Below are 16,879 nucleotides of genomic sequence, written 5' to 3' on the forward strand. Positions count from 1 at the left end.
GTTGTTGTTGTTTTTTTTTTTTATGTCAAATTGGAATTTCCTGGATTTCATTTATTGTCATATGGCTTTTTGTTCTTCTAGTGTGCATCACTGAGAAAAAAGTTCTGCTCACTCATTTTTGCTTCTTCCTGTCTTTTATTTGCTCATGATGCTAATATCCTGCTGAGCCTTCTGTTCTCCTGGCTGAGCAATCCCAGGTCTCTTAGAATCCCCTTGTATGATAAATGCTCCCATACCATAATCAGCTTTGTTGCTTTTGGCAGAACTTGCTCCGGCTTGTCTGTGCATTTCTTGTCCTGGTTGTACCTGCACACTAGTTGCATCTTACCAGTGCTGGGTAAAGAAGAAGGATGCCCCCCAGCCAACCTTCTGGGAATGCTTCTCCTGATGCAGCCCAGAGGCTGTCGTTCACCTTTGCTGCAAAAATGCACTGTTTATTCATAGCCAGTTTTTTGTCCGCAAGGACTTGCACATTCTTTCTTGAAAAGTTGCTTTCCAGTCAGTCGGTTTCCAATGTACAGTTGTTTTAGAATCATTCCTCCCCAGGTGCAGGGATCTGCATTTGTATTATTGAACTTCTATTTGCCTGCTTCTTCAGGCTGTCAAAGTTCTTCTGGCAGCACAGCCATCCATCAGCATCTCTGCCCACTTTTGTAACACCTACAAACTTACAGAAGGATACACTTCGTCTCATCATCGGAGTCGTTACTGATGGTACTGAACTGCACTGGCCCCAGTGTAGGCCACTCATCACCAGCCTCCCACTGGGCTTTGCATTGCAGATAGATCACAATCCTTTGAGCCAAGCAGTTCAGTCCATCCCACCTCACTGTCTATCTACCCATCACTTCATCTTTGAGTATGTTGTGTAAGGGATGGTGTCAGAAGCCTTTTAAGAGAGACTTCAGCTGCTCTGTATTTATCCATCAGGCTGATCATCTCACTGTGGAAGGTGTGATTTCCACTTTGTAAATTTGTGCTGATTGCTTCCAATCAGCTTCTTGCCCTTAATGTGTTTGGAAATGGCCTTCTCTTCTCCTAGCCTGAAGCAATGGACAATTAAACCATATTTTCATTGAAAGTATCATGGCTTTTCAAAATTTCAGTATGCTGTTCAAGGCTTTGAGATCTGTGCATTCATGGTCATGAGATGTCTGTAACATTTATGGAGTAAAGCAGTAAGCTCTGCTTATTGTCTGCAACTTTTTAAGTGCTACAGATTGTCCTCATGCATAGTTGCTATGCACGTGGTTCACTATGTGATAGAAGCCTTGTATGAGAAGTAGGAGAGCGTTGAGGATAGTGATGCACTTCTATGAGTAGGTCAGGGGTGGGGAGACCAATGTCAACACCACCACCATACACTTCTGACATTGTAGGCTAACATAATAAAAGAGGAATCGTTACTTTCAGAGCAACCTAGTGTGTTTTTGTGGCTTAATTCAGTTAGAAAATAAAATATTTAGCTATTTCATGGGGTTTTGGTTCTTTTTTTTTCTGGTTAAGGAAGTTTCAAATTTATTTGACTAGGTACCTAGCTTAAAATAGTCTACTTTTCCACAGTGAACTCTCCGAAAGTTATTTAGGTAGCAGATTAACTGCAATGTGCTTGGAAGAAAAAAAAAAAAAAAATCATCTAAGTTTATGACTCCCTAATTTCATTTCTCAGAGATGTGTCCTATATATAGACATTTTTGTAGCGTAAATTCATACCTGTTCTGTACTTGTCTGTTGCCACTTTGTGTGTATTATCCCAGCCACCCCCATAATGAGCAGTTGACAAATATGTTCATACCCTAGAAGCTGCACTTTGCTGAGTGGGTAGACAGCCCGAATTTGTGTTGTGAAAGTAGGAATATGCATTAGCTGGCTGCAGTGAATAGCCCTGCCTTATCCTTTGTTTGGTGTTTATTGTACTTCATACAGGGGAGTTACCTCCCTTGCTGCTGTCATCTGACTCTTGAGAAATGGAAGCAAGTGATTCAGTGACCTTGTGGGGTCTGTGCAAGTGTTCATTATGGAAGGTCACAAATTCCCTATTTCTGTGCAGTTCAGCCAAAAAGAATAAAATACTTTGCCTGAAAAAGTGCAGAGATAAAGGCAAGGTTAATTTGATAGTTTTCATTTTATAGTAACAGCCCATGATTTTGATTTTTGCCCAAACCATCTTTTATTCTTTCTGATGTCTGGAATTTGAGAAAAGTAAGACTCTCTGGTAGAATTGGCTCATAATTTAAGACTGGTGCTTTTTGACAGCATGTCAGTTAAAACTTGAAATTATGCAATTCTGTACGTTTTTCCCCAGGTTTTGGTACTTAAATAAGAATATCTGTGAGAAGGTGTAATTCTGCTCATGAACTGAGCCATGCCATTAAATTTCTGTGATTTATCTCACCGACTGTTTCTCACTTTTTTTCAAAGCTAACTTTCTGGAGCTCTGTCTTGGGCCAAACTTTGCAATGGTCCAAGCAAATCAAGATTATTCACTCGTTAGTTAAACTCTAGTTGAAACCCCAGCATGAATCCAGAATAAAGCCATTGAAGGCTAAGAAATATTAACGGTTCTGTCAGAGGCCTTGTTGCCTTATTTTACTCTCTGTGTATTTGGTAGTAGAAAATGCTTATTCATCTTATTCTTTTAGGCAGTTGTGGTTCTTTTGCAGCAATCTGATCAATGTATTCCTTTTTGGGAGCTCTAATAGATAGGTGTGTATTGCCATCAAAACCATGTGTTAGATAATTAGCAGCCCCACTGTGGTATATATAGAGTAATGTGCTGTGTTAGCTACGTGAGATTGGCTATGTATATCGTTTCCCTGTAAGCTCATAATGTCACATTCAGAGAATTTGGGTAGTGAAGATATCTGTCCTGATCATCTCGAGTGTTTATGTAATTTGTGTAATTTCATTTTATTGAAGACAGTGCTAAAACTTTGTCAATGTATATGATTAAAGCAAAATTTTAATTTCTTAGCACTTACCATCACGCTACATGGCATTTAATTGCTAACTACGATATAATTATTTCTGTACTTGGAAGGCTTGTTTTAATCTGAATAATGGAAAATTGTACCAGCTTTTTAGCGTGGAACATTGCTGTTGGCCAGGCGAACAGAAGCGCTTTGTGGAAGCACTGGCACGGTCCTGTCAAATAAGCTTTGTCAGATGGACCCCAGTTACTGTGCACAAAACATCTACAGGAAAACCTCTAACGTGGTGTGCTACTGTGATAATTCAATAATACTTGCTCGATGATTACACAGCCCAGCAAGGGGGAAATGACCTGTAAATTATACTATACTGATTAGAAGTAACATCTTTATAAATATCCTGAAAGAATGTCAGTTTTCATTTAGAAATAATTCCATTTCTCACCTTACCGAAAGGCATTTGGACAAATGCAGTAAAAAAAGGTGTAAATCCAGTGTTGTTGAAAAACTCTTATTAGTGCTATGCTTTGGAGAAACCCACCAGTAGCTATGAAACTTGCCCACTGCTAAGTGGACATGTGTTAAAGGTGCCCTTCACTTTGTACATCAAACACTGCACTTGAGTTAGATTTTAACCTGATACAAACTGAAACTGCTTATAAACTTAAGTTGAAAGAAGTCAGAGAAGTTCTGGTTTCCTGGTTCCTCCCTATGTGCAAACTTCCTGTCCCTCTTCCCACCTGTCCCCCACCTCCCTTCTGCCAGGACATATGAGAAACTGATAGATTGAGGATAAAAGTCACCTGCGTTGTCTTGATAGTTTTGTCCTGAGCCAATTTGCTGTGTAGTGAAGGATAATCGCTTCTGCCTATTAAAGCTGGGAGCAAGTAGAAAATGAACAGAAAGTAGAAGAGGGTGGAAATGGTTTGTGTCTTTTTATATATATATGTATATATATATGTGAGGAAGATAAGTTTATTCAGGTTTAAACTGCTCATGGATTTCGAGGATAAGTTCTAATGAGAATATTCATGGTCTCTTCATAGGCAATATTAAATGCTCATAAGAAGGAAAGCGTGAAGGGAGAGGAGGAATCATGATAACCATATTCTCATAGGAGGGCACAAAGCTGTAAATTAGAAAGTATATTGTGCAGATCCCAAGGGAGAATAGCCAGTAATAAAGAATCAGTGCAATTGGTCTAACACAGTGAGTATAATATATTAAACTGAACTCGCTGTGACAGTAATTTCTGGCTCTCTGCAATCACTTGGCACTGTGACTTGTGAAAGCTGGATCTCTTTACAGTGTTCTGTCTTACCTTCTAATCAGTCATCAAAAGAGGCAAGAAAAGATTTGCTAAAAATTATTACATAATTAGGGAAGGGTAATAGAATGCTAAAAGAGGCCTTCTGTTTTCACTTAACTCTGATCAAATATCTGCCTGGCTGTGAAGATTCTTGGGTAGACCATCTGCAAAAATATCTTTAACAACTGGTTGTTGTAAAGAAAAACATGTGGATGAGGTTTCTAAATGGTATCTGAAGACATATGCTTTGTATGTGTATTTTTTAACATTGCAGCAAGTTTTCATCAGTACACTATAGATAATGAAAATAGGAATGGTGGAATTCTTGTCTGAGTAACGTAATGGACACAGATTTTTATCATTTTTCATTTTTAAATCTACAAGAGCAGAGATATCTGCTCTTTGCTATTCCCTAGCAATCTCAGTGGAAGAGATCGAAAATATGCTGCTGGTGGGTTTTAGTTTTAGCGATTGTGACAGTGAAGGATTATAATATTTCTGAAATATCTTTATCAGAAGCATACCTTGAAATTCAGTTACTTAGCAAAGGATTTTATGTCTTGATTTTCTTCATCTCTTTCTGTTGCGGTATTTTTCTTTATACTCAAATTATCGGAGATCAGGAAATTTCAGATTAAATGTCACACTTGTGGACGTGTCTTATCCTTTCAAAGATGTCCACATAAATTCAATGTGAGGGCTAGCTGGGACAAATTGCACCGAAATCAATGTTTACAATAAAATACAAGTTTTTTGTAAGCTGCCTCAGGTTTAGTTTGTATCAGACATTCTTGATGTGTACAGTAATGTTTTGTTCTCTGGGAACATTTGTTCTTTTGTTGTTTACCTAAGCACCGATTTGGATTTATTAGAAAGGATTTTCCTACTTTCCGTAAATCTGTCTCACAAGACATTATTGTAAGGAGAGACAACAGCAGGTAGTCTGAAGGAAGCTTAATACCCTGGGTTTGATGTTTTAGAAAACAGATCTTCAATAATAACTGCACAAATTGGACTAGCCTTGCTTTCGACACTGAATGTATTACGTATAATGTGATCTGTAGAATGGGTTTACAGAGTTAAAAGGGTCTTTGCCAAGCTGGTTTTTGCTTAACGTGACTGATTTCTCCCAAATTATTCCTCAGTTAATCGCAAAGGAAAGTGAGGTCTCTAGAGGCTTGTTCAAGGCAGGCTAATGTACGTCGTTGAGTAAAATGCAAACTGGCCTCATGGAGCTAAAATTAGCCTTTTTGAACACTTCTCTTGGTGCCTCAAATAGTTAGAAATTTTGCTTACTGAGCATGGCGGTGTTAATGGTACTGGTAGAACCTTGGCTTACCTCCTGTGTGTGAGGTGCGGTGCGCTGCAGAATAGAAGATAGCCTCATTTCTTGTCAAATTTTGAAAGAGTGTTTTGAATAAGGCAGTGCATTTTCATTGGAAAATCCAATAATCCATAAGATTCTTATGAAACCATTTTAAGTCTTGAAAAAACTGTCTCTCCGCTCTGTCTCAGAAAATAGATTAGCAGATTCGACAACATCTTTTCCAAGAAGAATAAAATATGAAGTGTAATGTAGCACTCTGCACGAAAAGCCTCAATTCAAATAGTTGAGATTTACTGAAGCTATAAGTTACTTTTCCCTGAGCCATCTGAGCTTCTTTAGTAACTACTTGGTGCTTTTAGCTCTATTTAGTAGTATCAGTGAGATGTTGGCTACAGTAAACAGGATTTCTCTTTCACTTAGTCCCCGAGCAGCAAGGAGTACTGAGCACACTCTCAGAATTGAAGTGTTCTTTTCTAAAGAAATCTCTCACTGGCTTTCTTCTGCCCTTTGTGGTTCATTCATGATACAGCTCTGAAAAGCTTGTGGCTTTCTCTTGCTGATAGCAGGGTAGCGCGTATTGCCCAAAGAGCATTGGTTTCAGAAAAAGGTCACTGCCCTTGTGAATCTGCTGGCTTTTTTGCTTTCATTTACAGTTTCAGATTTTGTCCATATACATAGGGCTGTTCCTCCACTGTCAACAAACATCTTTGAAGCCTGCAGGCCAAGTTCGTGCTTCATTTTCCGTAGAGGAGGAGCAGTGACAGAGACATAACAATGTATTACTTCTGTCTGGCCTTTTCTTGGCAGAGGTTTTAAACTCTTCACTGAACTCTGTGCTATCATTATGATGTCATATGATGGATTTCTTGGGTTTGCTTTTTACAGTTTGTTGCTTTTAAAAATAAATAATAAAAAAATGCCAGTGCCAATTCTCAGGGCAGCAGGCAACGGCTGTGATCAGAAAGCTGCTCTTTTCTTACCCCGCAAGTTCCTATGCTTTTGGCTGTTGAAAAAATGAATCTCCACTTCAGCTAGAAACAATTTTCTCTGTTGCACAACCCCGACTCAATTCCTGAGCAAGTTTTATGCTGGTTTACATGTGGCAGTGGGAATGTGTGTGTGTGTGCGTGCGCGCACACAAGAAGAAAGCATTTTGTCATAATACTTAAAATAATGCAGACATTGAACCAGAGCTGTAGCCACAATGTAAATTCAGATTGTGAAGTTGAAGTGCTTGACCTAGCAACTATTTTTTACCCCACTTGATGTTTGTAGGGGGAGGAGGAAGAGGAATGAATCCATGAACAGTATTCCATTTTGGAGTAGAAGTTAATAGATATTTTTTCATGAAAGACCTATATTCAAGACAGTGGTCTGCTGCTTGTTGTTAAGGAGCTGAGTGTTAAAGTCTCAGAAAGACTGAATTGATGCCTATAACTTCAGCACTCCCCTGAAGCTGCTCTCCTTGTCAGTGCCCCTCTCCATGAGGTCTGCGGGCTGCATGCAGCATTCCTATGTTCTGTGTAACTGGCCAGAAGCAGCTTGTGATCTTAAAAGCTTTAAAGGGAACATTTGCTGCATGACATTACTGTGAGTGTAGCTAACGTGCAGCACAACGGAACAGGGGTTTTAATATTTACGGTGTGTTACGTAAGTGCTGCCCTTCTGAGTACTTTCTAAATCCTCTTAGTTCTTAAGTGACAGCTTTTTTTTTTTTTTATTAAAATCAGTCCTTTCATTTATCCAGCTAACTTTGATAAACAAAAGATGTTTAATACTTCCTTTCATATAGACAGATTCTTGTATTTAAGGGTTTTTCTTTGTACACTTAAGCTTATTAGGCTTCTGGGTAACTATTTTTAAGAAGCTGACTTTGCAACAGCAGTGTGTGGTGCAGAGGTGGCCTTTGGAATTCGCTGTGCCTTGCCAGTGCATACTGTCAATAGCTAAGCTCCAAAAGGATTGCGTGTAGCAGAACAATATGGGTTAACCAACTGGTATGGATAGCTGAATTGTATTCTGATAGCAGAGGCTTTTGTCTTTGGATTGTACATGCGTGGACCAATATCGTGTACCTTTTAAAAACTGAGATGAGACAAAATAAAAAGAAGGAAAATAGGGGCAAAATTCCGGGTAGACATATTTTTCATATATATTTTTTAAAACTCTGGAACTATGAGTTTGTACTGTGCTTTGATTCTGCTCTGTTGTCATTTATTTTTAATAATGTGGTAGATGTATGTATTCACAACATCTGAGAACACTTCTAAGGAATGAGAAGTGTGAGTCAAAACTGCTGACATGGCAGAAAAGTGGTGGGGAGCTTCTGGAAGGATTTGGCTCTTTGTATTGCAACATCTGTGAGATTTGGGCTGTTGGTTAGAGGTTTGTTTTTTTTTTCTGGGAAAGCAAGACAGGTAAGAAATGGGCTCAAAATGTTTGTGAGCAAGTCAGAAGCACACTACTTTTAAAAAGTAAAGATCTGAATAATTTTGTGGCAGTACTATGTGTGGGAAGCTTCGGGTGGGTGCCAGGTATCATGCAGCTGCAAGGTATGGATGGACGTTTTGTGTGTGCAATATGTTCCATTTACCTTGTTTTTCCCTGTAGGTGACGGTGGAAGAAGTGATGGCCACTACTGCATATCTGGATCTCTTTCTGCGTAGTGTTTCAGAGCCAGCCCTCCTTAAGATTTTCCTCCGTTTTATTCTGCTGCACCGACATGAGAACGTGCACATCTAGATACACTTACTAGCCGAATCAACACGCCATTCCGGGTAAGATGAGCAGGAAAGGAGTTCAGGTTTTCCTGTGGGTATAGGTAAACTAATTAAATGGGAAAGGGAAATTCCTGTTTATCTAGCTAGGAGTTTTCTCCCCCATCCTAATGTGTACCTTTTGATTTTTAATACTTTGTTTGTGTTCTGGCATCTAGCTGTAGCTCTCCTAAGAAGTTGATAAATGTGAAGTGGTTTTACATATTTAGGAAATGGGGTAAAGGTAGATGAGGGCCTTTGGAAGTCTAAATTCTGTTTGAAAAGTAAAGGTAAATTTGGAAGCATTTATATTCTGGATAATGGTGAATTAGTGCTGCCAAGACAACACATCCCTAGGACTTCAGAACGTAACGAAGGCAAGGAACACTTTCTATCTTTGCAGTTCTGCCAAGCAATAGGTATTTGTAAATGATCTTTGTAGGAGACAGTGGGAGCTCTGCAAGGATGTCTTCGAATTGCTTAAGTTGTGAACTGCAGTATTGCCAGTAGAGTTCTCAGGAACCAAGTCTGCATTGCTCTAGCATGTTTGCTTAACTGTGATACTGCCAGCTTTCTTGTTTCATTAAAGCAAGGCACTTGCTTGTTCAAGTGATCAGATCGCTCTTTCCTTTTGTTTCTTCACTCCTCTGTGCAGTAAGGTTTATCTCAAATTTGCAGTGAGCCCCTTCTCAGCACAGACATAATGCACCACAGTGGCTGGGGAGTTAGCTGAGATAACAGTTTGATCTTCTGGCCCAGGAAGTGAATACTTGTTGCACTGGATGACCCTTTGGAGCCATGTTTGGCTGGCAGCCTTTCCTGAATCTTGCATGATGCGCAGCTTTGTGGATAAAATACAGTATAATGTTTTGGGGCATGAGAAGCCAGAACACCAGCATGTGCATTGAATTTGTGCATTAGAGACATTGTCTGAAATATGTTTTGAAATGTGGGTGCGATGCAAATATGGATATATGCTGCTGTTACTGCATCCCTAAGATGCATTAAATCTGAAAACTGAAACAGTTTCTGTCGACAAAAATGCAAATGCTGTTGTCTCTGATAATCATTAATTACTGTTCCTTAGGCAAGCAAGATTGGAATTGTAAAGAATCCTTCTGCTGAGTAACTCAGGATCTCAGCCAAAATGGTTCTGTGAACTAAATGAGTTTGCCGCAGCATAGCTTGGCCAAGTGCAAAAGCCAGAACTGCAGCCTTCTGTTTGGTTTTTGTAGCACAGAAACAGTATATGTTACCTCTTGAAAATAATTATTAATAATTCACCCAGAATTAAGCTTACATACAGACAGGTGGCCAAAAAGCACTTGTTAAGTCCTGCACTTTTTATCTCCTGGTAGTACATTAAATCATTTCTTCTTATGAGGCCCAAAAATTGACTAGCATTTCTTCTTTGAAAGATTCTTGATTTCTCATTTCTCTTTGCAACCATAGTGCAAACGTTTTCCTATAAGCTGCAATTTTTTAAATGCTGGAAAAATTTAAGGAATTAGTATATTTTGAACTTGCACAGTATGAAGAACAGTTAGACTTGGTTCTCAGTTTCAGAGAGGAAATAAGAATTCCTGTTTTACCCCCACTAAAGTACAGCTTTTGTGTAAGGATCTCACTTCGTCCTCAAGCTTGCCCTGCTGCTCTTCAACTCTACCTCTTTGTTTCCATTAAGAACTGGAGTTCAGATTTTTTCTTTCTTTCTTTACTGCCCTTTTTCTTTCTCTTGCTATTTTTGTAGGCATGAGATCTTGGACTAGCAAGGACCTTCCTGTTGGTTTCTGTTATGAGCATTGGACAATGCTGGCAGGGCAATGGATTTGAGCTCTGCTTTGCCTCACAGCAGGCCAGCTCATAAGCTTTCTCTGGTTATCTTCTTTCTGTGCCTGGGTGTGCTTTATTACCTACATGCATGTCCACATCCCAGCTTGCTTTTTGAATGCAGGGCTTATTCGCTCTCTTGTTTTTCTCTGGGTGTTAGTTTAATGACCAAACTAGGAAAGGTGATCAAAGAAACTTTTGCTTTTCAGAGACTATCAAGTAAGGTTTATTTAAAATTTAGCATTTAATGGTTCCACAGAGATGGAAACCGAGTAAGGGAAAATATACATACACTTCTAAAATAAGTCTGTGCATTCTTCTGGTCGTGCTCACTGTGGACAGCTGATCATCCTGTAGGGGAGCTGAGTCACTGGGCTGAAACAGAGAATGGAAATAGTGAAACAAAGTGCCTTTTAAGTTGACATTCTTGCGAAAGCATGGGCTGGAGAGGAACAGCAACGTGCTGTTGCAGTTAGTACAGAGAATTTTAACAGTGGGAGGAAGAAGACTGACTGCAGTGAAAAGGAGGAAATACCACAGTTGGAAAGAGAAGCCATGCCTGGGAATGATGTGAGATTTAATCCTGAATGAATTATGAAGGATGTTCACTGACTGAAAAAAGGAAGAGAAATATCTATAGCTTTTTCTTTATCTGGTTCCTTGTTTAGCTACTGAAAAGTGCAGTTTACTTCATGTACTAATTATTGGAGTTTACATTACTAGTATAACGGGAGGCAAGAATAAAACACCAACTTGAAACTCTAAGTAGTCGTCAGTTTATGCTAAGTAATTCTCACAAGAGTCAGCCTCGCCCTGGAATCTAAGCCAGCTGCAAGATGCTATTTCCAGGAAAGAGCAGCGCAGGAGCAAATGCCCAAGGAAAAACACATGAAAAGGCAGTGAAATTATGGTGCTGTGGTTCGTGAAAATCGATGAAAGCTTAGAGATCATTCTTTTACCGTATTGACACATTTCTACAAGCAAGCTTATAGAAATACACTGTATGATAGTTTTGAAAGATATGTGTCTTAAGTAGAGACCAAAAACCTGCGAGTCCCAGTTTTTAGTCTTTTGTAAGACTAGTGTGAAAGTGGGGTGCTTGTCACAGAACGGGTATGATTTTTGCCTCTGCTGCATGTGACTGCTGAAGTACTTGCTGATGAGTACATTGGTCAGACTTTTCCTAAAGAAGACACACATGCAATTCCAATGAGGAGTACTGTTCTTTCTTTTCTTCTGGTCTCACAGAAAGGATCATGCCATAGTTCCCAGCTATCCAGGTGGCCTGTAATGAGAGGATGGGGAGTTATCCACATGGAGTAGATTCTGATAAAAATGACTTGTGTAGTTCTGGTCTATGTCAGTAAATTCAATTGTAGGTATAAAGGCACTGAAGTATAGGAGCATTCAGCTTCTTAACATGTCAACACTCATCATTCTTAATATGTTAAGCAGAAACTTTTAAGTAATTTTTAACTTTTTTTTTTCTTTTCAGAAAAATATCTTGTTGATTCAAATTCTATGTCGGCAGTAAAACCTAATACTTACCTTAGCAGTTACAGAGTTCCCTTCATGCTGGGTTAAACTAATAAATTTAGAAAAAAAAAAAATTGAAAAGACTGGTAAATTACTGCTTTCACATTCTAGATAAGTTAATGCAAATACCTTGTAGAGAATATTTTAAGTAATTTTTTTGAAGGAAAATTTGGAATTATAGATCACTAAAATGTCAAATGGTATGTGGATAGCTCTTGGCAACAAAATCCTGCAGGGGTGCTGACAAATTGAAGTAGCATGCTAACGGTTTCTTAAAGTGGTGCGTTCTGGTAGAGTCATTCTGTTATACAGAATGCAAGAAAGATTGGAAAGGTACTATTTTCAGATCGAAATCTGATGGCATTTATCATTTTTCAGCTCTGTGTGGTCTCCTTAGCATTGTTCAGAACACTCATTGGCTTGCACTGTGAAGACGTGATGTTGCAGCTAGTTTTAAGGTAAAGCCCAAACTCCTTTTTCAACTTTGTCATAATTCTGGGACACAGAGTCTCACACGATAGGCACAGAGCTAGATGGAGGTTCTCCAAGAGAGCAGAAATTCAAGGAGCTACAGAGATAAGAATGTTTATGATTCTGGCAAAAGCATGCTAGACCTGTAAGAGCATGATTTATGTTCTGTGATCTTCAGGAATAAGAGATTCTTCTTGTGATTTATTTCTATAAATGTGAGAGAAGAAAAGCTGAGAATATATTTATCACCCTCAAACTGCTTATTTCCTGCTTTTAAACATATAGTTTTTTCTCTCCAACGTGTTTTCTTTAGTTTATTACATATGCGCTGCATTACAAGGAACTTAAGTAGTTGCTTCCAGCTTTCACCTCTGTTATTCCTCTTTCTCAAAGAATACTTTCCTGAACTGTTGTTCATAGATCGCTATATAATGTACTGAATGCATTGATTATTTTAGCATTTATCTGATTGTTCCATAGGCTGCTGCTGAACACAGAACTATAATTTTGGATTAGAGTTGATAATTTCTGTGGAAGTACTGGTGTAGCTTCATAAGGCTTTGAACACTGTGGAAGGCATCAGTGTTTGAGTCCCTCCACTGATAGGCATTAAGGTGAAATTCCCTGAGTGCCTGGGAATAACGGTGTTAGGACATCTGTGAACTCAAGTTATGCTGGGACTCCCCTACTAACCAGCGGTACAGTTGTATTCAGTCTGTTGTTTATTTATTTAGGGAATCCTTTAAAATTTGGTTTCCTTTTAAAATGGGAAAATATCACCATAGTTAACATTTAAGGACCTTAATAGAGTGCTCTTAAAATATTAAACAGAAGTGCTCTAAAAATATTAAACAAGATAATGTGCTTCCTCTGTCCCTCATTTTCCCTGTAGCTTTTTTCCTCTTGCCCAAGATGTCTTGATTTAGAGTATTGAAACACCTTGATGACCTTTCCTTCCCTTTTGCTGGCTGCTTGCCTGCACATGTAAACTGACTCTGTCTTGATTTCCTTGGAAAACAAATAAATTGAAGGTTCTGAGACAGAACTCAGTCATACTGGGACCAAACACCACTACTAGCCTTTGACTTCTGCCCATCCTATGCTTCCTTCATCCCTTCCTATAGCAGGCGCTTGCTCTGACCTGTGAAGGGCTGCTCATTCCCCCATTCTAATGCAACTGATCTCCCATCGCTGCTTGTCTTGACAGTTCCTCATTGAACTGTAGCTTCACAATGCAAAGAGTTGGGGTTTCATGCTCTTAAGAGGTTTAGAATATAGATCACTGTCAAGGTTACTCTTAGTTCTTTAATTTTGAAGAAGGAAAGAAGGTGTGAAGGGACTTTTGTATGTTTTTGTTTTCGCTCATGTGGAAGGATGTAGTAATGCTAGACTGCTGTTTCAGGTATCTGATCCCATGTAACCACATGATGTTGAGCCAGCGAAGGGCTGTGAAAGAGAGAGATTGTTACTCCGTATCTGCTGCAAAACTGCTTGCCCTGACACCCATCTGCTGCTCCACTGGGATCACCTTGACTCTAGAAAGCCAAGGAAAAGATTATATTCTCTGGACAAAATCAGCTCAAACTAAAGGTAATTAGTGCTTATGGGAAGACCAGATGATGAACTGAATTGAGTTTGGTAGTAGCTCAGGTGGAACAAAAATGGTGGGCAACAACAAACTGGACAGCTAGGCCGCACAGGAAAGCTTATTTAATTCCTTTCATGGGTCCAGGTCTATTGAAACCTGTACAATTAATGGATATACTGATGTTATGGTATAATAGAAAGCTTGGCTATAATGTTATTACACCAAAGCAGGAAACAGAAGGGATAGGTAGACTTACCTGTAACCTGGGCTCACAAGGGAAACTCCAGTAGAGGGATCTCCAGAAGAGATCCTTCCCCACTGGCAGTCAGCTCTTAAATGGGTCTAGGAAAGGTGGAGCCAGGCTCCACTCCTTCCTGCAGCACAGGTGAATTGCCTTCACTTGTGCTCTGTGGCTGACTCATTGCTTGCCTCAGCTGATTTATCAGAGGTTCAGGCCGTGATTCAACAGCCCCATACAAAACCTTATTCAACTTTGGTAGCTGTTAAAATATTCATTCATAAAAATAATGTACAGGTACTTGACAATGGCACTTGCAGGTTCGGAGCGCTCGCTGTTGTTTTAGAGATGGGAGTGAGCTGATTTCTCAGAAATTGAGTTACAGTGCTCACTTGGCAGTAGGAACAACTCGAGTGCATTCATATCTCTAAATTGAGGTTCTTCCTGCCTTATTGGATGTTTGGGGCTAAAGATTCCACCTGCCATGTTAGTAACTGCCTTGCTAGAGAACTTTGGAGTTTTTTTATTGTGTCATGGTATGAGTCATCTTCTTTGCTTTCAGATTCTGTTAGAGGCATTTCTGAATCTGCCTGCATCGTGGAATTTGGAAGAGCTGTGGATATCAGCTACCTGCAGTACCTGGGAGAAGCTCAAGAAGCCATTCTCCAGTGTCTGAAAGATTGTAAGGTCTGGTCTGCTTTGTACGATGGAATAAATCCTGATCCCGAGACCTTTATCCAAACGCTTGCTGAGGAGAACAGTACAGATGTGGAACACCCCATGTTTCGTCTCCAGCAAAGGACACGCAGCATGTGTAGCTCCTCTCAAACAACACCAATGGGTGAGAAGATGCAGCTGGAGCTGGAATGGGATGATAGCTATGACACAGGGATTTCTCCTGGTTCTGATGTGAGCTCGCTCCAGCAGTATGATGATCTGGGAAATACAGAGATGCAGATGCCCGCAGTGCCACCGAAACATATTCAAGAGATGAAAAAAAATGCTATTATGCTTGTCAAAGGTTCTTACATAGAGGATTCAGACTTTCAGGATGATGTTATGGTTTACAGATTATGTGCCCAGAAGGATATGCAGGATGATGACAACTCCAAGGAGAAAACTTTAAATGTGTCCAGAGAACATCAGGTCCAAAGCCAGACTGTTGTCAATGGGCCTCTTTCTAACAGCCAGCTGGAAGTGGGCGTGGATGAGCACAGTAAAAAAAAATCAAGCTTGACTCAAAGTGTAACGAAAGAACAAATAAACCAGAAAATGGTGGAGACTGATCCACAGCCAGACTTAGAGTTGAAGCTTCAGGAGGCAGATAATTGCTTAAGCTCACAAGTGCTGAGCACAGATGGTGAGGATTTCATTGCACAGTATGACAAAATTATTAAGGAACTGGATCCAAACAATGCAGGCGTGGAGGAGCAAAAGTTAGACACTCCTGACCCTGTGTCTCCTGCAGAAGAGGAGGAGGACTTTGAGAATTTCTCAGCAGATACCCCTTCTGCAGAGAGCGCATCATCTCCCTTTGGACCAAAGGAGGATGCATCTCCCAAGCGCGCTGTGAGGAGTCAGAGTGCTCCATTCACAGGTGTAATGTCCTGTTAGTTACATACCTAGCAAATACAAGAATGCATGGCGATCGAAGGTGGCCGAGTGTAATTGCAGTGCACAGCACAAGCATAGAGCTGGGACCAGCCCTGACACTAAAGAGGGTATGCCCAAATAGCTGAGACTGCCCAAGGAGAATCAAACAGATGCAGCATGAAAGTAGAGCAGAGCAAGTGTCAGTAGTGACAACAAATGGTGGTTGCTTTGTTCTTTTCTGGCTACTTAAAAACAAAACAAAACAAAAAACAAAACAAAAAACCAAAAAACCACAAACAAATCTTGGGATTATGTTTCTTGTGTGTCAGAGCACCAGCATTCTAGGATAAACTTCATCAATTGAAAGCGGACTGTAGTAACAGTTCTAATATATAGAGCCCAGGTAAATAATTTGTCTTTTTGGTGGCTGGCACCTCTCATGCTGTAGCTGTGGTGTCACGTTGCCATTTTCACCCCTTCTGCTAATTCACTTTTTAGCACGAGGTGGCAGCACTGATGCCACGTCTGCCGTGCCTTTCTGCGGGAACTGTCCTGGCGCCTTGGTCCTCAAACGCCACAGCAGCCTTCGCAGTGGGTAGAGACTTTTCTGTCTTGTGCCAGACAACAAGTTTGTTCTCTAGAGACTGCCCAAGCCATTCAGGAATGAAATTGCTACGGGAGGGTAGAGTGTGCTTTTGATTACTGTTTGTGCAGCTCCTTGCATTGCAGGCTCCTGATCTTTAATTAGGTCTCCTGGATACCACAGTAATGCAAATACTAATAATAAAAAAATAATAATGGCTTGTCTAGGTTTTCTCATCCAAAATAAGACCTCTGTAATCTGGCTTCTTGCTCATTTGGAAGGAGGGGGGAAAACATTCGTTTGTATCCATTGAAATGCAGATGTTTCTGGTCAGCTGTGGCCAGCCTGCCTGGCACTGTCTCTTAATTGAAAACCTCAGCCTGTTTATCCAGTCCATTTACTATTTTTACTGCAGTGGTAATTTCCTCGTACCAGAGACTAATCACGTTCAAACGTTTCAATTTCCCATTATCTGCTGTCAAATACAGCTCAAAAAATGCCATCCCTGTTCTCTTCATCCAGTCCCTTCCTCCATTACTTGCTTTAAAGAAAAAAACAAAACAATGCCCAACCAATGAAATGGGTGAAAAAACCCTGTCCACAACATTTTTTACTCTTAGGGTATTCACCTTGCTGTAGTGATTGCATTGTAGCTCTTAGTGATTGCAGGTAAGGAGTTGCTCATAAAAAATGCCTCAGAAATGGGAGATTGCAGTGC

At 40.0% G+C, this 16,879-nt stretch overlaps 2 protein-coding genes across 3 annotated transcripts in view; one reads left to right on the forward strand and one right to left on the reverse strand.

Annotated features, from left to right (window-relative positions):
* Positions 1–16,879, forward strand: part of FHIP1A (FHF complex subunit HOOK interacting protein 1A) — a 37,196-nt gene that overhangs the window by 11,089 nt on the left and 9,228 nt on the right. Inside the window, 5 exon segments of the mRNA XM_010709551.4 lie at positions 8,177–8,300; positions 8,303–8,343; positions 12,067–12,146; positions 13,562–13,749; positions 14,548–15,582. Of these exon segments, the coding sequence (XP_010707853.2) occupies positions 8,177–8,300; positions 8,303–8,343; positions 12,067–12,146; positions 13,562–13,749; positions 14,548–15,582 (1,468 nt within the window).
* The window catches only part of GATB (glutamyl-tRNA amidotransferase subunit B), a 66,290-nt gene continuing 57,663 nt past the window's right edge, over positions 8,253–16,879 (reverse strand). The window contains exons 14-16 of one of the 2 annotated variants that reach the window (XR_014882844.1): positions 11,351–11,437; positions 10,445–10,527; positions 8,253–8,375 (exon numbers count right to left, since the gene is read on the reverse strand). The gene's annotated coding sequence lies outside the window, so the exon portion shown is untranslated. Of the gene's footprint in view, positions 8,376–10,444; positions 11,438–16,879 lie in introns of both variants that reach the window. The other variant, XR_793179.3, reaches the window with a different exon arrangement.

The sequence above is a fragment of the Meleagris gallopavo genome, chromosome 4 (genome assembly GCF_905368555.1).
Source record: "Meleagris gallopavo chromosome 4, MGAL_WU_HG_1.1, whole genome shotgun sequence".
In the NCBI taxonomy this organism is placed as follows: domain Eukaryota; kingdom Metazoa; phylum Chordata; class Aves; order Galliformes; family Phasianidae; genus Meleagris; species Meleagris gallopavo.